This window comes from Malania oleifera, chromosome 3, assembly GCF_029873635.1.
Source record: "Malania oleifera isolate guangnan ecotype guangnan chromosome 3, ASM2987363v1, whole genome shotgun sequence".
Taxonomy (NCBI): Eukaryota; Viridiplantae; Streptophyta; class Magnoliopsida; order Santalales; family Ximeniaceae; genus Malania; species Malania oleifera.
Window position 1 is genome coordinate 106,613,732 of NC_080419.1, and position 19,400 is coordinate 106,633,131.

The window sequence follows — 19,400 nt, forward strand, 5'->3', positions numbered from 1 at the left end:
ATATACATTTTTTATATTCGAACGAAACATGAAAATTTGGATATTTTTCATTATCTCTTCTTTTCCTTTTCTTCATACCCTCCAAGTTTCAAAGGGAGCCTTACACGATATAACCATTTTCTTCTTCTTCTTCTTCTTTTTTTTTTTTTTCATTAGGGACTTAATAAAGCTAAGTTACACAATAAGAAATAATTCATCTCTCATTTCATACCCTTTTCCATCCACCGCCAAACTCTATTTGTTAAGATATCCTCAGAGACGGAACCATTTTATTTCTAAGAATAGAAATAGTCAAGCATAAATTATTTATTTGATGTAAGGGCTTAAGTTGACAAAGCGAATTAAATACCCACACGTCACAATCTTTTCTTCTCCAAAACAAGAAAAAAATTGAAAAGATTGTTTGTTGTTTTTTTTTTTTTTTTTTTTTTTGTACTTAATTTAGAGTACTTTTTAATTTTAAATATTAATTTTGATTGATACTCGATGTAAAAATTATCAAATATGTGATATGAAAATGAGAGATCACAACATCATAGCAAAAAATGTTCTTGCCGTAGCTTTGTCTACTTCTGATATTTTCAGAAATAAGGGTTGCCTTGCGTGCAGGTTTATAATTAAAAATAATCCATTTCCGATGCCAAACTCTCTTTCTTCATCTCATGTCAACGTTTAAACCTGGCGCCTTCAAAAGATCTTTAACCATTGATATCCCACTGGAGACGACTATTTTATTTCTGAGAACAACTATTTTACAAGCCACAAGTACCTTGGTTACTTGGCTAAGAGCTTAAGTCGATGGATTGATACACATTTGCATTCGCTGTTAAAATTTGCATTCAATTTGGAGTTGTTTTTAATTTTAAACAGTAATCTTGATTGATGCTAGACATAAATTCTTGAATACATGATACCAAAATGAGAGATCATACCATCATATATTCCAAGTTGCAAGAAGGTTCTTCTTGTAGCTCTGCCTGCTTTTGATGTTTTTAGAAGAAATACAGGCCGCTGTTTGGACATGAACAGGACATCCACATAAAGCCTTCTACGATTTCAGTTCAAAACCCTACTCCAGAGTGATTTCAATCATTCTAGGGGTTTTATTTTCAAATGGAATTTTCTCAACTGGTGAAGGTTTCTTCTATTTATGAAGTTCTCCATCATTTCTTGAAATCTCATCCTCATCTGCCAGCTTAAATCCAAAATTAGCAACTGGTGAAAAGGGAAAAATAATAATAAATTAAAATATAGCAGCTTCAAATTAACTGCATAATATGAGTAGAGTACTCCATTTCGACACCCCCAACATCCACACATCTGATGACAAATTTTAATTAGCACAACAAATTGACAATGCTCCTACATATCCAAACTCTGACAAACTATTTAAGCAATACAATGGAGTAGTATTTTTCCCCATCTTGGAGTGGGTGGGTTTATCTCGCAGCAGCTCGTGCACTCATGGAAGAGTGATAAGTGGTGCTTCGCTGTTTCCTATAAGACGTATAAACATCATCATACTGGCTGACCTCATTTGGATTAGCCGTGGCTCCAAGTCCCAACCGTCCTGAGCTACTTGAACCCTTACGATCTACACTCCCATCTGCATAAGCCCCCGTTTCTGGGTCCACCTGCAGGTTGAGAGGGGGGGGAATGCATGCACCACCCTTTCGGACAGGAGGCTCTCTTTCGTACTCATAATCATCACCATTTTCATCAGGTGCCTTCATGGGTCCCTCGGAAGGGTTAACCTCTCCAATCTCTTTGAAGAATTTCGACACTCTCTCGAGAGTTTCTGATGGGGAAACATTGGATGGAGGTATTGCAGTTGGAATGTCCAAGGGGCTCATGGGAGAGTAAGGCACCCCACTGCCAATCTGCATCTTTCTGACCATTCCAGGAATAAGACCGGGCGGGAACAAAGGATACGGAGGCACTTTTTCTCCCACATTAGTAGGTGTTGGCAATAAATGGGATGAAGGTAGTTGGTTTGCTGGTTGCACAGAAGATTGCATAGGCATGGTTCCTGCATATGCACCAGCAGGGGTTGAATTGGGAAGAAATTGCTGGCTTGTCAGAGATGGTGGCATCGCTGTGACAGAGGCCACTTGTTTATCTGGTTGTTCTTGATCAAGTAAACTTGCCACAGAACTTTGGCTGTCAGATGGCCACTGCGAATTGTGGTTTGCTATTTGGTGAGGCAATCCTGCATGGATTGAAAAAATAAATAAACAAATAAATTTTCCACAAGGATGAACTTCAATTTTTTGTTCCCACATCAAGAAGCAAAAGAGACTACATTTACAACATAAAAGCCAAAGAAAGTCGCTCGAAAGTGTACTACTGCCACAACCATATCATTCCTTCAGACCCAGCTAGTTTCTGAAAGCGAGGAAGGCCTAGCCTTACATGCACTTAACACAATACTAGTAGGGCCACAAACATCCCTAGCCGCTCACGAGCAGCTTAGGAGCTTGGCTAAATAAGAGCTCGTTCAGGCTCACTCATTGTATAAATAGTGATTCCCAAACCCAATTTTGTGACTTTATATTCATGAACATGAATGAGCTCAGCCCGTGAATGGTTTATTTATGGGCTTGGTTTGTGCTCATTTAATAGACTTGGATTAGACTCATTTTATGGGCTAGTTCAATAAGGTAAGAGTTGGGATTGATAAATTGTAGTGAGCTTAAAAGTAGGGGCTGTTTGGGCATGGGCTTATTTAGCTCAAACTTCATAATCTGAATTTAGTGACAAGGCCAATGACCACAACCAGTAGGATAGCTTGGTGGAGAAAAAAAAAGATCTCTATATTTCCATATCAACAAATAATTTTTTTCCCACAAAGCAGGAGGAATTCGCAGCTCCTCCAAAAGTAGAGCGTGCATGACTTTGAACCCAAATACATCATCTCTTCAACAAGTTTCGAAATGAGCATAATGGCCCTATTGTTCCAATGGAGAGAAGAATGTAGTATTAGTAAGAACAACTTTTCACTAACAGAACCCGAAGATCCGATCGGTGATGACACCATCATTTTCTGTGAGGATGACCCTCTTTATATTCTTAGCCTGCATTGCATATTAGTAGCTTTCAAGGCCGTCTCAGGTTTGCAAGTTAATCTCGGAAAAAGTGAAATCATTCTGATTGGTGATGGTTCACGAGGACCTCTCCTTGCGGGTCTCTTGGGGTGCAAATTAGAATCCTTCCCTTTCAGCTACCTTGGGCTACATCTTGGAGCCAAATTTAAAGACGAGAGTATGGGACCCCATCATCAAGAAGTTTGAGAAAAGGCTAGCAAGATGGAAAAGGAACTTCTTGACAAAAGGAGGAAAACTCACTCTTATTAAAAGCACCTCAACAAACCTTCCAGTTTAATTCATCTCTCCTCCCTCACCCAATTTCTGTTAAAAGGCTGGAAGGGATTTATAAGAGGTTCCTTTGGGGGAACTTGGGGGCAGTTTTCAAATTCCACCTAGCGAAATGGGGCCAGGTGAAACAGCCAGTAAGTTCAAGAGGCTTGCGTTTGAAGTCCCTTCGCACCTTCAATAAAGCCTTTCTTGGAAAGTGGCTTTGGAGATTCATGACTGAGAAGGATCACCTATGGCTGGAAAAGGAGACATGGAGAGCCACCGGATAGTTCCACACATCAGCACCTTCAAGCATCACTACAGGGGTTTTACTGTAATATCTCTTTTTATAGAAATGTGGAAGATTAGGAACTTCACCATCTCACTGATTTGTAGATTGGGTACTTCACCAGCTCACTAAATTCTAGTCATCTTTACAAAATCCAACCACAAAACACTCTTGACCTTCCTATTTGGTCCTTGGACAAGAAGGGGGTCTTCAGACCCTTTTACAAGAAACTTTTTATCTGGAAGAAAATCAACATTCAATCCCCTTGGACCCAGTTATGGAAGACAGCTGCCCCAAAAAGGGTAGCTTTTTGACCTGGGAAGCAGCGTTTTAAGATCTTGACCCTGGACAACTTGTAGAGAAGGGGGTTCCCCATTGCCAACAGATGCGCACCCTGCACGGTTGAGGCTGAATCAGTTGACCATACACTTCTCCACTGCCCCTGGACTAGAAACCTTTGGAATGTGGCTTTGTCTCTTATCAGACAAAGGTGGGTTAACACTAGATCTGTGGGAGGGGAACTCTGGGCCTGGAGAGGGACTTGGGCGACAAAGGAATAGAGAAGGCTGTCTCTCATTCCTCTCGCAATTTTCTAATGTGCTTGGAAAAAGAGGTATGGTAGGGTTTGCAAAAATTCAATATCGACGCTTCAGTTCAGCAAAGAGTAGTGGTTTACTGCGGCTAATGGTTGGCATAGTGGACTTGTGGCAAATGAGTTTAATGTAATTTTTTATTTCTGCGACACCCTACAGGGTCATTGACTTCTTGTTCTTCAGGTTGGTATCCCCTTGATGCCCTTTAATGCATACATTTTTTACCAACCAATGAAAATTAAAAAAATAATAATAATTAGAAAAAAAACAAGATCCTTTCATCTCTCGGTGTGAGAGGTTTCAAAAGACTAAACCCTTTATGAGCATCTCAGTAGCTCAGCTCGTTCATTAGCATAATAAACAAGCTTGAGCAAGTATATTAAAGCACAGTTTAAGCTTGGCTAAAAATCTAATAAATAGGCTTGAGCATGGCAAATCTTTGCTTGGCTCAGGTTATTTGCAGCCCTAGATAGAAGCAAGGATGTGAGGGGAAAAAGCAAAACCTGTCGACGGGTCTCCGGCAGCAGCTGATAAATCCTTCAGAGGCCCTGGAAAGGAATTAGTCAGTGGCCCACCAATCATCTCAGCCTCAAGTCCACAAATGGTATCATGATCATAAACTTCTTTGGAAGCCCAGAACTGTAAAATTTTCTGGAGTCGGGACTGATTTTCCTCCCTATTTTGAGGATTGTGGTATACCCTTGCAAACATGGAACCTAAAACAGGTTTAAATGCAAGGGCCTCATTATCCAGGTCATGAGGGTTCATCCGCCGTTGCAAGCTGCAAAACAGGCCAAGGTTAAACTTGTAAACAATAAACATAATAAATACATGGCACACAAGAAAAATATTTATAATCAGGGGGAAAAACCAAATATGAAAAAACGATGCACCAGTGGATCCAAAACAAAAAAATATCTCCTGAACCCAATAATATCATCATAATTAACCAACTGATATCTCACCAGCAACCAAGATCTTCATTAGTTTGGAAGGCATAATATTATTGGGAAGTATTTGAACAGCCACTGTAGAAGCAGCATGCATTTGAATGCACATATAATAACATATTGTACCAGACATGAGGCATTAGAAGCAAGAGAAAAGCAAACAGTCAAAATCATAGAGACATGGAATTCAAATTTAACCCGGTAATAGATGGCAAGTGAAATATAGGGAAGTTTCTAGAAAGGTACAGTGTGGTGTTAAACTAAATTTCACAAAAGACATCAGATTTAAACCTTGTACAGGTAAAACAAAACAAAACAAACAAAATATACACTTCACAGACAGCTTCTTGCTCTCACATTCATGAATTGATGACTGTACTATGAAGGTCAAGAACACCCTTCATTCCCAAAATTGTCAGGTAAGGATGATGGAGCTGTTTCCTTCTAACTTTAGGAACAACCGAACAACTAGAAATCCCTCATACACCACCTTACAAACATGCGCACACAAGAGATTAAATACTGCCAAACTTAAGTATAAACAGTCCATACCCCAGGTTGCTATAATGGAAAAAGATACATCCATCATTGGTAAATTTTAGTTTATTTTACATTATGAAAAACTATTAAAGTCAATAACGTAAACACACAGGACAAGAAGTGAAGAAATTTTGCGATGCAAGAGTATCCAATTCAGGATAAAGGCAAAATATCCCAGCATTTACCGTTATTATTGTAGCAGGGAGTTATTTTAGCAGTATTTACCATAGCAATATTTAATGTTTAAGTCACCATGGCAGGCACTGCTGTAGTCACTTCAGGGGCTTTTATGCTGTCCATCTTTTATCTGGGTTATTTAGTCTGTCTATATAATCACATGCTAGTTATCTAGCCCAAATCTTTTAAGCAATCACATGCCAGAAAATAACCTCTTAAATAAATGGAGGGCTAAGATTTAGAGCTCTCAAGAGAGACTAGGACTAGGATTTTAAGGTTTTCTGCTAATTACTCTAAAAACCCTCTTACGAAATTTCTTGGTGCAATTCTTTAAAGTTAAAAACGTTTCTGGTTGAGCTCTCTATTGGGGGTTAGATACCCTATAAACTCATTGTCCTAGTTCCTTCTCAGTCCTATTGCATTATTTGGCTTTCTATTTCATTGCTGCAAGAAAATTGTATTTTATCATTTAACGACGATTTTTCCAGCCAACACTCCAAGTAATATCAAAATCAAAGATCTTCAATTGCATCATGGCTAGCAGTGGAGAGGAAGTAATGGAAGAGGAAATCCAAATTAACCAGACGATAGCCATGGCTGAGATGCTGCGTATTCAAATGGTCGCAAGCAATGCAAGTGCTCCAGCAAAGGAAATGTGTGGTAGCCCATATGGAGATTCTGGAGGGCAACGACAAACCCTAGGGCATACAGGAAGATAGTTCTAACAAGACTTTTCCTGAAGGCAACCACGAACCCTGGTACATACCGGATGGAATGTGTGGAAGCCCATATGGAGATTCTGAAGGGCAACCACGAACCCTGGTATATAACAAAGGTAGTACTGCTCATGTAAAATTAGCAGGAGCACTTTGACCGCAACGAGTGTGAGTCAGGATTGGAGGGAGGATTAGCATAAGCACTTCGACAAAATTTATCATTGCAGTTGATGATAACCATGTAAAATGCATCCGGAAGATTATTTAGATTTGGATAGCGAGGCTAGCTTAGAAACATTTGAAACCCATGGCAGAAAGGTCAAAGAGTGCTGTTTGCGAAGCTGAAATTGAACTGTGCTAGACTTTAATTGTGTGAGAGAGTTGAGGAACAGCGTGTTCAACAAGGCAAGGAAAGTGTCAGCACATAGAAACACACAAAACAAAAACTGCAATTTGCGTCCGCTGATTATGCAATGGATTTCTACGTGAAATTTCACAACCTAAAGCAAACAGGACTCTCCGTGGAAGACTACAAAGCTGAGTTTGATAATCTCTCTATTTAGGTTGATTTACTCTGCCTTTAAGTTGTCACTTGACTAGCATGTGACCTCTTAATAAATGGAGCACTTAGATTAAAAGCTTTTAAGATAGATTTAAGGGATAAAATTACAATTTGAGTTAACTAAAAAAATTTCACATTGAATTCTTTATCGGAGCTACAAGCCCTAGAATTTCATTTATCCAGGTTACCTCTTCAATTACATGTTTTGTAGTGGTTTTTTGCTTTTACTGCTACTAGAAGATTAAGTTGCTGGACAACACATTTTACAAGTTACAACCCAATGCTGCAACAAGTAAAAATTGTAGCCCAACGATGAAATACAAATTCTGGCTGCAAATAAAATATTGTTAATGGTTATTTAGTCATTTAGCATTATTATTATGTGTTAGAGTGATAGTAAGGGTATTATGGTCATTGGTATTGCACTTGACAGATATTATAAATAGAGGGAGAGACCTATCATTAAAGTTAGGTCTTCCATTTTACCCAATTATTATCAAAGCATGATTCTGAAACCTAAACCCTAACTACTACAACCACCATCAAAACCGAAGCGTAAAACCCTAAATCCGCTGCATGCCTACCATCATAGAAGAATTTCCAGCAACACTATAGCCATAGAAAACAGCCAGCTGCCAGAAGTCAGATCAGTCACTAGAAATTTCCTGGCGACACTGCCAGTTCAAGAACACAAAACCTACTATAGATTTTGCAAAAACAACATCGTAGTCACACACAGATGCTGCCGATCAGCCCCCTATGAAAATCCCATCTCCAGGCAGTGTCCTACATGCCCTTACACGCCGGCGTGTGAAGCTACTTTCAGGCATGTTTTGACCTGAATTCATCCAGCAGTGCTTGAATCCCTCACTAAACATATTAATGGAGTTTTTCATGATATTTTTTTGTCCAAAGATCTCACCTTTTTTAATTGCTCATGTGCAGCACCCAAGGAATGGTTGTTTGACGCTTCGTGAAGCTGTTTGTCAATGGTTATTGAGTTTATTGGGTCTGATGTAGTGGGATTTGCTATGTTTTTGATTCAATGTTCTAATTCCTTCCATAGACCAAAATATCAAGTTGGTGGGCATGTGTTTTGCTCAAAGATCCAATCTTTGTCATGCACTCATGGTAATTTGTAATTGTTATTCAGTGTTAGCATAGGTCATTGGTGAGTCTCATGTAGCAGTGGTAGTGTTCATAAGCTGTTTTTGTGAGGCTATGGCAGTGTTATATTTGTTGGTGATTTGTCTCTGGTAGTTTTGGTGTTTCACCTCTCCAATTGTTCCAGTGGTGTGTGTTGGTTTTTTGTAGTGTTCATAAGCTGTTTTTGTGAGGCTGTGGCAGTGTTGTATAAGTTTGTTGGTGATTTGTCCATGGTAGTTACGGTGGTTTACCTCTCCAAATGTTCTAGTGCTGTGTGTTGGTTTCTTGGGGCTGTGTCTGAGTTTCTTGGGGCTGTGACAGCCTTGTACTGACTTATTTGTGACTCGTTCATGGTGGGTGACCTTTTTCATAGTTTTTCCAATTGTTCAAGCAATTAATCGTGTTATCATTGGTCTAAGTTTGTAAGTGTTGGGATGGAGTTTGCAAATTCCAAAAGTATGGTTCCCTTATTAGTCACATGTTTGAGTGAACCACGTACTGTGACTATATCAAAAGTGGAGTATTCAAGGTTTCTACAGTATCAATCGTCTCAACAAGCATCTTATCACACTACATCACAAGTGCAACCAACTTCTTTTCTGCCCTCTAGTATCCTAAAAATCTATCCCAAGTTACCCTTGCTGATGGGTCCACTATTGCTATTAAGGGGATAGGAACAGTACATCCTACTCCTTCCACCTCTCTTCCTTTTGTTTTATACATTCCTAAATTCCCTTTCAATCTCATTTTAGTTAGTAAGCTTACAAAGTCACTAAATTGTTCTCTCTCTTTCCTGATTTTGTTGTTATTCTAAGTCTAAAGACAAGGAAGACAATTGGCACAGGACGTGGACTCGTGGGCTTTACTACTTCAAGTCGCTTTCTCCTTGCCTTGTCTGCACAGCTACAGCTACACCACTTCAAATCCATTGTCGTCTTGGTCATCTATCCTTGGACAAGTTGAAACAGCTAGTTCCTACATTGAGTTAAGTATCTAATCTTGAGTGTGAGCCTTGTCACTTGGGAAAACATCATCGTGTTCCATTTGCTTCCCAAGTTGACAAATGGGTGGTTAGTCCTTTCATAACATTCCGATATTTGGGGTCCTAGTCATGTCACGCCAAAGTTGGGATTTCGCTACTTTGTTACATTTGTTGATGACTACTCTCTAGATGACTTGGTTATATTTAATGAATGATAGTTCTAAGTTGTTTAATATCTTTTGTGCCTTGTGTTCTCAAATAGAGACTCAGTTTGATATGTCAATCAAGAAACTACGTAGTGATCATGCTAAGGAGTACTTTCCCAATTCACTATCTATATGACTAATTCTGGTACAATCCATTAGTCCTCTTATGCCCACACTCAACAACAAAATGGTGTTGTAGAGCAAAAAAGCAAACATATTCTTGAAGTCACACATGCCCTATTGTATCAAATGAGTGTCCTCAAAGTTTTTTGGAGTGATATTGTCCCCACAGCTTGCTCCATCATCAATAAAATGCTATCCTCTATCCTTGGTGATAAAATCCCATATTCAGTTATCTTCCCTAAGCCTCCTTTGTTCTCCCTTCCTCCTTATATATTCAATGGTGTTCTTTGTCCATCAGTCAACTCCAGGAATAGATAAGTTGGATCCTCCTATTATCAAATGAATTTTCTTGGCTATTCCTATTGCTTAAAAGGAATGTTGATGTTATAGCCCTACTTTACATTGATTCTTTGTCTCTACTAATATCACCTTTTTTGAGTCTAGACCATACTACTCAAATTCATTGAGTTTTGTTAACCTAGATGAGTCCCTTCCTCTGCCTTGCCTTCCAGATCCCAACCTATAATCTGCGCCCAATCCTGCCATATCTTCATCCAATTTGAGTCCTCGTCCCTTGGATCATCCCAATTTGCAGGTATACACACAGCAACAAGGGAGGAGAGCCTCCTCCAGCTTCTACTACTGTGTCTCTAGTTCCCTCGTCAAACAATCTTATTTCAAATGATGTTGATCTTCCTATAGCTGATAGGAAAGGTAAAAGCACTTGTACCCAACATCCAATCTCTAATTTTGTTTGTTATGATTTCTTATCACCCTTGTGTTACTAATTCTTTAGTATTTTGTCTTTTGTTGCTCTTCCGAAATCTATTTCTAAAGTCATTTCCCATTTTGGGTGGAGGACTACAATGGTTGAAGAGATGTGTGCACTAAATGATAATGATACTTGGGATTTGGTAGCTCTTCCTCTTGACAAGTTTGTGGTTGGTTGTCACTAGATGTACAATGTGAAAGTCAATCCTGATGGTTTTGTGGCTCATTAGAATTATTCAGAAACAATCTCTCTAGTATCTAAACTTGCCTCGGTACGTTTATTCATCTCTTTAGCCACAACTTGTCATTGGCCTCTGCATCAGTTAGATGTGAAGAATGCTTTTCTACATGTGATCTTCATAAGGAGGCATATATGGAGCAACCACCAGGGTTTGTTGTTCACACGGAATCACGTTCAGTGCGTCGGCTTAGGAAATCATTATATAGATTAAAACAATATCCCAAAGCATGATTGGCCGATTTAGTGTAGTAGTACTTGAGTTTTGTCTCCAATGACATGCAGTAGATCACTCTATATTTTATCGTCATAGTCCAACTAGCAGGATTTTGTTTATTGTATATGTGGATGACATTGTGATCACTACTGAGGATGATCGAGGCATCCAGGACCTAAAGCCTTTCCTACAAAGTAAGTTGTAGACCAAGGACTTGGGACCATTAAATTACTTCTTGGGTATAAGTATCGAGATCTTGTACGAGATTTGACTTGTCACAGAGGAAGTATGTTCTTGATTTTTTAGATGAGAGGGGGCAATTGTCCAAACCTATTGACATACCCATGGATCCCAATAGTAAGTGAGTGCTTGGTACCAAAGACTTGTTGGAAAGTTGAATTATCTTCCAATCCCTCGACCAAATATATCCTTCACAACAAGTGTTGTTTGTCTCTCAATTCCCCGAGAACAATTTACTAGGATGCAATTATTCGCATTTTGAGATATCTCAAAGTTACAACAAGGAGAGATCTCTTATATCAAGATCGGAGCCACACTCATATTCAAGGATATACAGATGCAAATTGGGTTGGGTCACCTTCCAACAGAAGATCCACAACCAGGTCTTTATCTTTGTCGGTGGTAATTTGGTGTCTTGGAAGAGTAAGAAACAAACTGTTGTGGTCAAGTCAAGTATTGACTTAGAGTATAGGGTTATGGCGCACACTATATGTGAATTTGCTTGGTTGAAGAACAGGTTGAAAGAACTAGATTTTCCACATTCTTAGCCTATGGAGTTGATGCGTGATAATCGAGTTGCTATTCGTATTGCCTCCAACCCAGCATTCCATAAGCGGACAAAGCACATTGAAGTTGATTGCCACTTTATTCAAAAGAAACTTGTACAGAAGCTTATTAAAACCACTCATGTGAAGTCTAAGTTTCAATTTGCAAATCATTCACTAAAGCCTTGGGAGGTGCTCATGTGAAATTTATTTGTAACAAGCTAGGAGCATATGATATAAATGCTCCAGATTGAAAGGGAGTGTTAATGGTTATTTAATCATTTAGCATTATTATTATGTGTTAAAGTGATGTTTGTAAGTGCGTGTTAGTAAGGGTATTATGGTAATTGGAATTGTACTTGACATATATTATAAATAGAGGGAGAGACCTATCATTAAAAATTTAGGTCTTCCATTTTACCCAATTATTCAACAAATACAAAGATCACAAAATAATGCAAAAATAACCGAAGAAGCAACAGGGTAATGACAATGAGTTTCTAGGATTTGCAACCCAGTAGAGGACTGAAACTAAAATTTTATTATTTAACTCTGAAAAAAGTGCTACAAATTCCTCATAAGAGAGTTTCATAACAAATTTGCAAAGAACTATACAATCCAGACCTAGCCTCTCTAGACCACGTGTTAATCTTATAAATTAAATTTAAGAAAACAACCAAATAGCCTAGAGAAAAAAAAACCAGAAAGCAAAAGACAAAAGCCTCTAAATCAAAATGCAACAGTGCCTAGTAACATGAATGGTGGTGCTACATAAATACTGCTGTAATAGCAATTTGGCACTAAAAGTTGGGATATTTGGCTTTTCTCCAGATCTCTATGCTCCAGCATCAAACTCCGCAGGTTAGGAACAAAAAAACATTGTCCTCGAGGCATAAAGTTGTCAGGATCTCATGGTGGTTTTCCACTCTCCCTGTGTTATTTGGTTGGAGAGAAATGCTCAGATTTTCCAAAATTGTAGGTCTTCTATGGATTTAATTTGGGACCGGACTGTATTTTTAGTGTCCATTTGAGTGTTCTCTACAAGGTGTTTTGGCAATACAGTTTTTTATAATATTTGTAGCAATTGCCAAGCTCTTTTACCCTAGTCTTGGTTTTCTTCTTGTGTTAGGTTTTCCTGCCTTTTTTTCCCTTTTTTTTTTTTTCTCTTAAGGACTACTCATCCTCTTTGTCCATTCTTATTTCTTAATATATTTCTTCTTCTATCTCCCAAAAAGTTAACAAAGATCACCAATCTATGTACAAGATTATGGAACTCATGGAAAAAGCACCAGCCATTGATGTCCAAAGAGAAGCATACAAAACCCACACTTCCCCAAAGCAGACACTCAGGAAGGGTCATAGCCCAACACATTGTAGAATTCTGCCCTAACCAAATGAAACAGAATCTGAATGACCACTGATGCAAATTCCCATATAATTCTAGACAAATCTCCAACAGTGCTCGAACAAACCTAAAAGTCCTCCTCTGCAATGTTAAAAAGGAACTTCCATAATTTATAAGAAAAAGAACAATACAGAAAAAATTGGGTAGCAGTCTTACTATTCTGCTTGCACAAGACACAAAGATCAAGTGTTTGAGCCTTATTAGGCCTCCACCTCTGCAAACAGACAGTAGTATTTATCTTATTAAAAATCATACTTACCTTATTGGGTCAAACTCAAATATAATAATTAAGCTCAAAAATGTAAATCTGCCCTCTCTGATATACGTCACCGGGCAAATAATCCCACTGGCTGAACATTGTTGGATCACGCAGATTTTGACTAAGCCCAATTTTGCCTTCTACACATAGTTTTACGTAATGGCCACGTTAACACTACTGGTTGAAATTTAAAAAATAATTTAATTTTTAATTCAACCCCTCTTAGCTGCCAACTCGGGCAACATATTAGGAAGGGCAAAATACATTAACCCCATATAAGGTTTGCCAAAAAGAAGCAGACCAAAATAATAACAACCTCACTCGACATATACCTACAACATCACTTATACCCCTACTATTAGTTAGCCATCTTCTATTGCAGCAGAATCAAATTGATGTGTTACCCCTCTTTGGGACTGACATCTAGATTGCGAAAGGATTTGAAGAGGTGAAACACACTAGCAAATACTCAATGCATCTTTTTACAAGTATGCATCTTATTATCCACAAGTTCATTCTCAGACGAGGCGTAGGCCAGTGGCAGTGTTCTCGTTTAAAATCATCCAAGAGTATGCAAGTGTGTCTTTCCGCATTAGGGATTCTTCCACTTACCAATTACCATTAAGGGGAATAAATGCATTATTAAGATAAAAATATCAAGCTATCATGGGGCTCAACTAAGGGGGAAGGGTACAAGTGTCAATATATTTAGATGTCAAGAGAGGTGGTATCATTTTTTGAACATCGGACTGGAGGAGGGGGGATGCGTCTTTTTGGCAAGGTCATTGTAACTTTCCATTAAGAATCCATGTATCTTTCCATTAAGAATCCACAAGTCAATACAAGCATTGCCTAAGTCTTGCAGGTGACATCTAAAAAAATTTGCATACACAAAGTAAATGAATATTAGAAAAGCATGAAATCAAGTAATATTATTATGCAATCACCAGGTCAATCAAATGAAAGTCCCAAGCGCAATCATGACAATATGTTGTCAAAAATAAGCTAAATAGAACATAAATATTTCTTCATATTGAAAAGAAGAGATAAAAATATTCGGCCAAAATTAATATTATATTAACATTAAAAAAAAGAGAGTTGCAAAAAATGACGGGATGAATTAGAAATGAAAGATATCCCAAAATCTAGGAACAGCAATAACTAATACTGCTAAGATCACCCATCAATGTGAGGCAAACCACATGTGAAGCGAAATTATGACAAACACCAGGCTTATAGTTCTTCCTCGTTAACATGTGAAGTAGGCAATGAGACACAATAAGAACCTCTCCTCCCTCCTTAAACCAGGCCGTTTAATCAGCTTCTTGGCTTTCAAGCTGAGCTTGTGAACCTTCTAAAAGGAAACAAAGTTCTCTATATTCCAGTCAATGACAACATGTTCTAGTAGTGCAGCAAAGTTTTCCATCTTAGCCATCTATCATCAATGGGGCCTCACGTGGAAACAGGACAAATCACTAGAACCTAATGCGCCATATCACCTTCCACACCTTAGCCTGAAAGGCTCCTCCTAATCAGATTCATTCTCACAATCAAAACCACTTCACTCTAGATAAATTAGACTCTGCTAGGGCACAAATTTCCACTTATCAAACTCTACAAGGATATCATATAAACAAGTTGACCATCAATCACATGATATGAACACGTTAAGCACACTTCCAGATTTTCTTCTTCGTATAGATAGCTTTTTGTTTTTAATTTTTGTTCTTCTCTTTGTTTCTCTCTAGTTTACTACTTTTTTAGTAAATTTTACCTAATGACTAAGAGGATTGGACTTGGCTCTACATTTTAAACCTGATTGCTCTCTTTCCACCCATTTAACTTCTCCTATACAAATCAGAGGCCCCTAAGCAATTCAATCCTTTAGTAATCAAATGCATAAAGTCTGTCGTTTTATCTTTAGGAGATAGCAGCATGCACTAATGCAATTATCTGTAATATATAGTGGTATGGATAATATAACTTCCTTAAATGATGAATAGAGATTTGATCATGAATAATAAGTCGCAACCCAACCACATTACACATACTGTGATATTTTCTGCTTCTCAACCTCTTTCAACAAGACAGTTTGATACTGTCTGCTTCTCAACCTTTTGTAAGTTATTTTATGAACAAAGAAAGTGACTCTTCCATCCATTAATCCAAAAATTCATAAGAGAAGAAATTCTCAAAATTCAGCAAAAAGTGAAGTTCCCTCTTCCATGCAATGGCATGATCAAGTATTCCCTTTACCGCCAGGAAGTCATTACACTCACACTTGGTTCCACCATGCATGAGTGCGGCCTTTAACTTTTAGGCTAGCAAACTCTATCTTAGTATATTTACGCATTGTCCCTTAAAGAACTAATCAACCATTCAACCCTCAACCGAATGTAGGAAATCCTCCATCTCTATAAAACCCTAAAATTTTCCGGCATCAATCTTAACGCCCAGGCCCTAATTCCCATCTACCTCTCTGGAAACTCTATCATTAACCCATAACCTCCATCCCTCTTAATTGTTGCAACTTTGCCAATTCACTATCCACATCAGTCTCTCATACTATGCCTTGAGATCTCCTATCATTTTGCACCAGGTTTTGTCATGAAGTATTCATTAGTAATGTATCTATCACTTGGGTAAGATGCTCAAGTTGCACTTAAATTCAATAGATCTTGACATCAATATGTCTCTTGCCACAACAATCCTGCAACAAAATTTCCTATGACACATCTGAACATGAGCCATAACAAGGTAATTGAACAAATAATAAGTTTGAATACCTGAACTAGAACTCAATAAATGATGCAACAATACCTAAAGTCTAAATGTCACAAGGATAATAAACCCCAACTTAAATATAATTTGATTACCAAAATTTATTTTTAAAAAAATAAAGAAAAGAAGAGCAAGAAACAGAGCATTTGGAATTCTTTAAAAAAAAAACTACAATTCAAAACAAAAAGATAAGATAACAATCTAGAATGTGAAATATGCCAATGCAAAACAAATATACTCTATGATAGCAAATAAAAATGGAGTTTCCTAACACAAATGACAATAGAAAATGATCAACTAGACCCTAAGAGAGCATATACGGGTTATGTAATCTTTGCTAGTAGTTATATTATTAAAACAAACTTTGATTAACAGTTACTGTGCATAAAAGAGGGCAAATCTTTTTATAAAAAAATTATTGTCACGGCCAGTGCTGGACAGGGAAGAGAAAGGAAATCAATAAACAAAGCACCAAAGAAGAACCACGCACAGCAGCCAATAAATAATACAGTGACTAGAAAAATACCTGTCAAAAAGAATGTCATTGGCAAGGTAAACTATATGCAACTGTCTCTCAGAATCATCAATATCAAAAAATCTGTCTCTAAGTGCTTCAGCCAGAGCAGGTGCAAAAGGAGACCTCTGCATAAACCAAATCTTGGCACCTTTAATTGACTCTTTGGTACCAGTGAGATTGTTAAGCACATTATTGAGCTCCATAGCAACATCAGAAGGAAGTGGGCCAGAAAGACCCTTAAAGTGCCTCGCTGAACTTTCATAATCAGGTCGACCATGACCCCCAAAAGCCTGCGAATGCTGATGGTGTTGCTGCTCAAAGAATGGTGGAAAAGGAGGTTGGTGCAGTTGAGGTGCACCTATCATTGAAGCCGAAGCCCCAGCAGCAGCAGCAGAGACATTCAATGGGGGAGCATTAAGAGGAGATGAATTGATCAGAGGATTTGGAGGATGCATCATAGACATTGAGGAGGAGGGGAAAGGAGGATTAAAGGGGCCACCTGGGCCCACAGGACGAGTAGTTAGCCAGAGCTTGTAACGATAGTAATTGTGCCCCTCACCACCAAAGAGAAAACCATAAGCAGGATTGTCTTGCTGCTTTTCACGGATCATGGCCTCAAATTCAGGCCCATTCTTGGCAGCATACTCAACAAGCTTCTCAATACGTTTGTGGAGTTCAGGATCAGAAGGGGGGGCAGCTGGGGGTGGGGCAGAGTCATATGGGCCCATGAAAGGTGAAGGGGCAAGATGAGGAGATAAATGGGGAGGGAAACTTGCTGGTGGCTGCTGCTGCTGATGATGATGATGAAGAAGGTGAGGATGGGGGGGAGGATGGGGATGGAGTGGCTGGGGTTGCTGCTGCATGTGGCGATGGAAAGGGTACTGTTGAAGAGAAGGATGTGGTGGTAGAAAAGGAGGCCCATGCATAGATGGAGGGAACTGTTGATGTTGTGGGTGAAATCCAAACTGCTGCTGCTGCTGCTGAATACTAGCTGCTTGTTGCTGCTGCTGGGCAAATGCCATAGCAGCTGCTGCTGCATAATCATGAGCCTGCCGGTCCATCAAATTGACTGACAAATTGGCTATGGGAGATACTACAACCTTTGGGAAGATCTTCAACTCACCTAAAAGATCCATTAAAATTTAATAATGACATATGAGACAACACACTTCAGGTATTAAATAATCCAACTAATGCATGGCACTGCCAGTATCACCGGATCTGTACATTATTCTAAAACTCGTCAAAGACAAGCCCTCAGCAAAAGTTTCACAATAAAATTTGGAATTACAAAACCATGTTATAGTTGTTTACTTGGGGAAATGAATTGAGCCTGCAAATGTGATTCCTTATTCAACCTAATGGAATTACAAATCCCTTTCGTAGTTGTATAACTTAGGAAAATGAATAGAGCCTGAAAACGTGATTCCTTAATCAACCTAATGTTGTCTCTTCTGTATCTCGATTAATCAGAAACCCACATGGAGGAAGAAACTGCAAGTGTTAAATCCTGATATACATTGTTGGCCATAACCTAACAGTTTAAGCTTGGTAATCTAACAGCAAGAAAACAAATATTACTGCTAAAGAAAACCATTCCGATGTTTTTATTCGCTACCCTTGCCTCTGATGGATTAAGATTTTGAATTTCGTAACTTCGAACCTTCCCAACATCTAATGTATTTCAAAACCCGCCTCAAAAAAGAACATGCAAAAGCAATTACAGCAAGCAACTGACATCATCTCAATCAAAAAAGCTCTTGGAAAGCAGTTAGTTTAACATGCACAACTCAAACCCAAACACGATAAACCTAATAATCTCAGTCAAAAGAATTAGATTCACGGAAGAAAGAGAAAAAGAAGAAGAAGAAGAACGTTTAGAGTTGAATCTCACGTATAGAAGGAAGAAGACAATCCGGTTAACAGGCAGTCAGGCACGAATACATCAGAGTTTGCCGCGTTCGTCCTCTGCTCTTGAATTCGGAGTTCTTTCTCCCCTCTCTGCTACCAGAGAGACTAGGGCGCTCTCTCCCTCTCACTCTCACTCTCGGTGGGTTTTCCCCAAATGGAAATGGGCCAGATTCATTTGGTTGAATATTTTTAATTTTTTTTTTTAAGTAAAATGGATCAAATTACTACTATGGAGGGATTTTTAAAAATTAAAATTATTATAATTCTTAAAATTATCATCACACGGGCAACAAAGATTAAAAATAATAAATTATATAATTTTATTAGAAATCAAAATTATTATAATTCTTAAAATTATCATCACACGAGCAACAAAGATTAAAAATTATAAATTATATAATTTTATTAGATTGTATACTAGTATACGAACCGCTTGAGTTTGATTTCTTGACATTTAGCTCCCTATACTTACAATTTACAAATAAATTATGAATTTATCTTATCGTCAATTTTATCAACTTTCGATGAAGTTATGTGATCAGCGCATGATTATTACTACCAGAATTGTTATTTTTCATCCTTGTTAACTACACTGAACAAAATTTGTATTGTAATGACAAAATTCGTCTCTTGAAAATAAGATAAGAAAATTATAATAAATATTTATTTTGTATTTAAATAAAAAATAGGTACAATCTATGAGCATTTGTATAACCAACAATAAATATCCTCTTATTTAATCTTCTTGAAAATGAATTTGTCAAATCAAAAGCTCAATAAGTGTATTACTAAACAAAGTGGTAGTGGATCTTCCAAACAATTAATTTGGCAATATGCAAAGAATAGATTTGTTTGGTCTTTGTTTTACTTAGAAAGATT

At 38.0% G+C, this 19,400-nt stretch overlaps 1 protein-coding gene across 1 annotated transcript; it reads right to left on the reverse strand.

The window, feature by feature from the left end:
- Window positions 1-1,208: 1,208 nt before the first annotated feature.
- LOC131151633 (uncharacterized) lies at window positions 1,209-18,718 on the reverse strand. The gene is made up of 4 exons (XM_058102907.1): window positions 18,505-18,718; window positions 16,620-17,733; window positions 4,739-5,016; window positions 1,209-2,209 (listed from the first exon to the last, which is right to left on the reverse strand). The coding sequence occupies exons 2-4, from the start codon at window positions 17,669-17,671 to the stop codon at window positions 1,440-1,442; spliced, it is 2,100 nt and encodes a 699-aa protein (XP_057958890.1). The 5' UTR covers window positions 17,672-17,733; window positions 18,505-18,718; the 3' UTR covers window positions 1,209-1,439.
- Window positions 18,719-19,400: the final 682 nt, after the last annotated feature.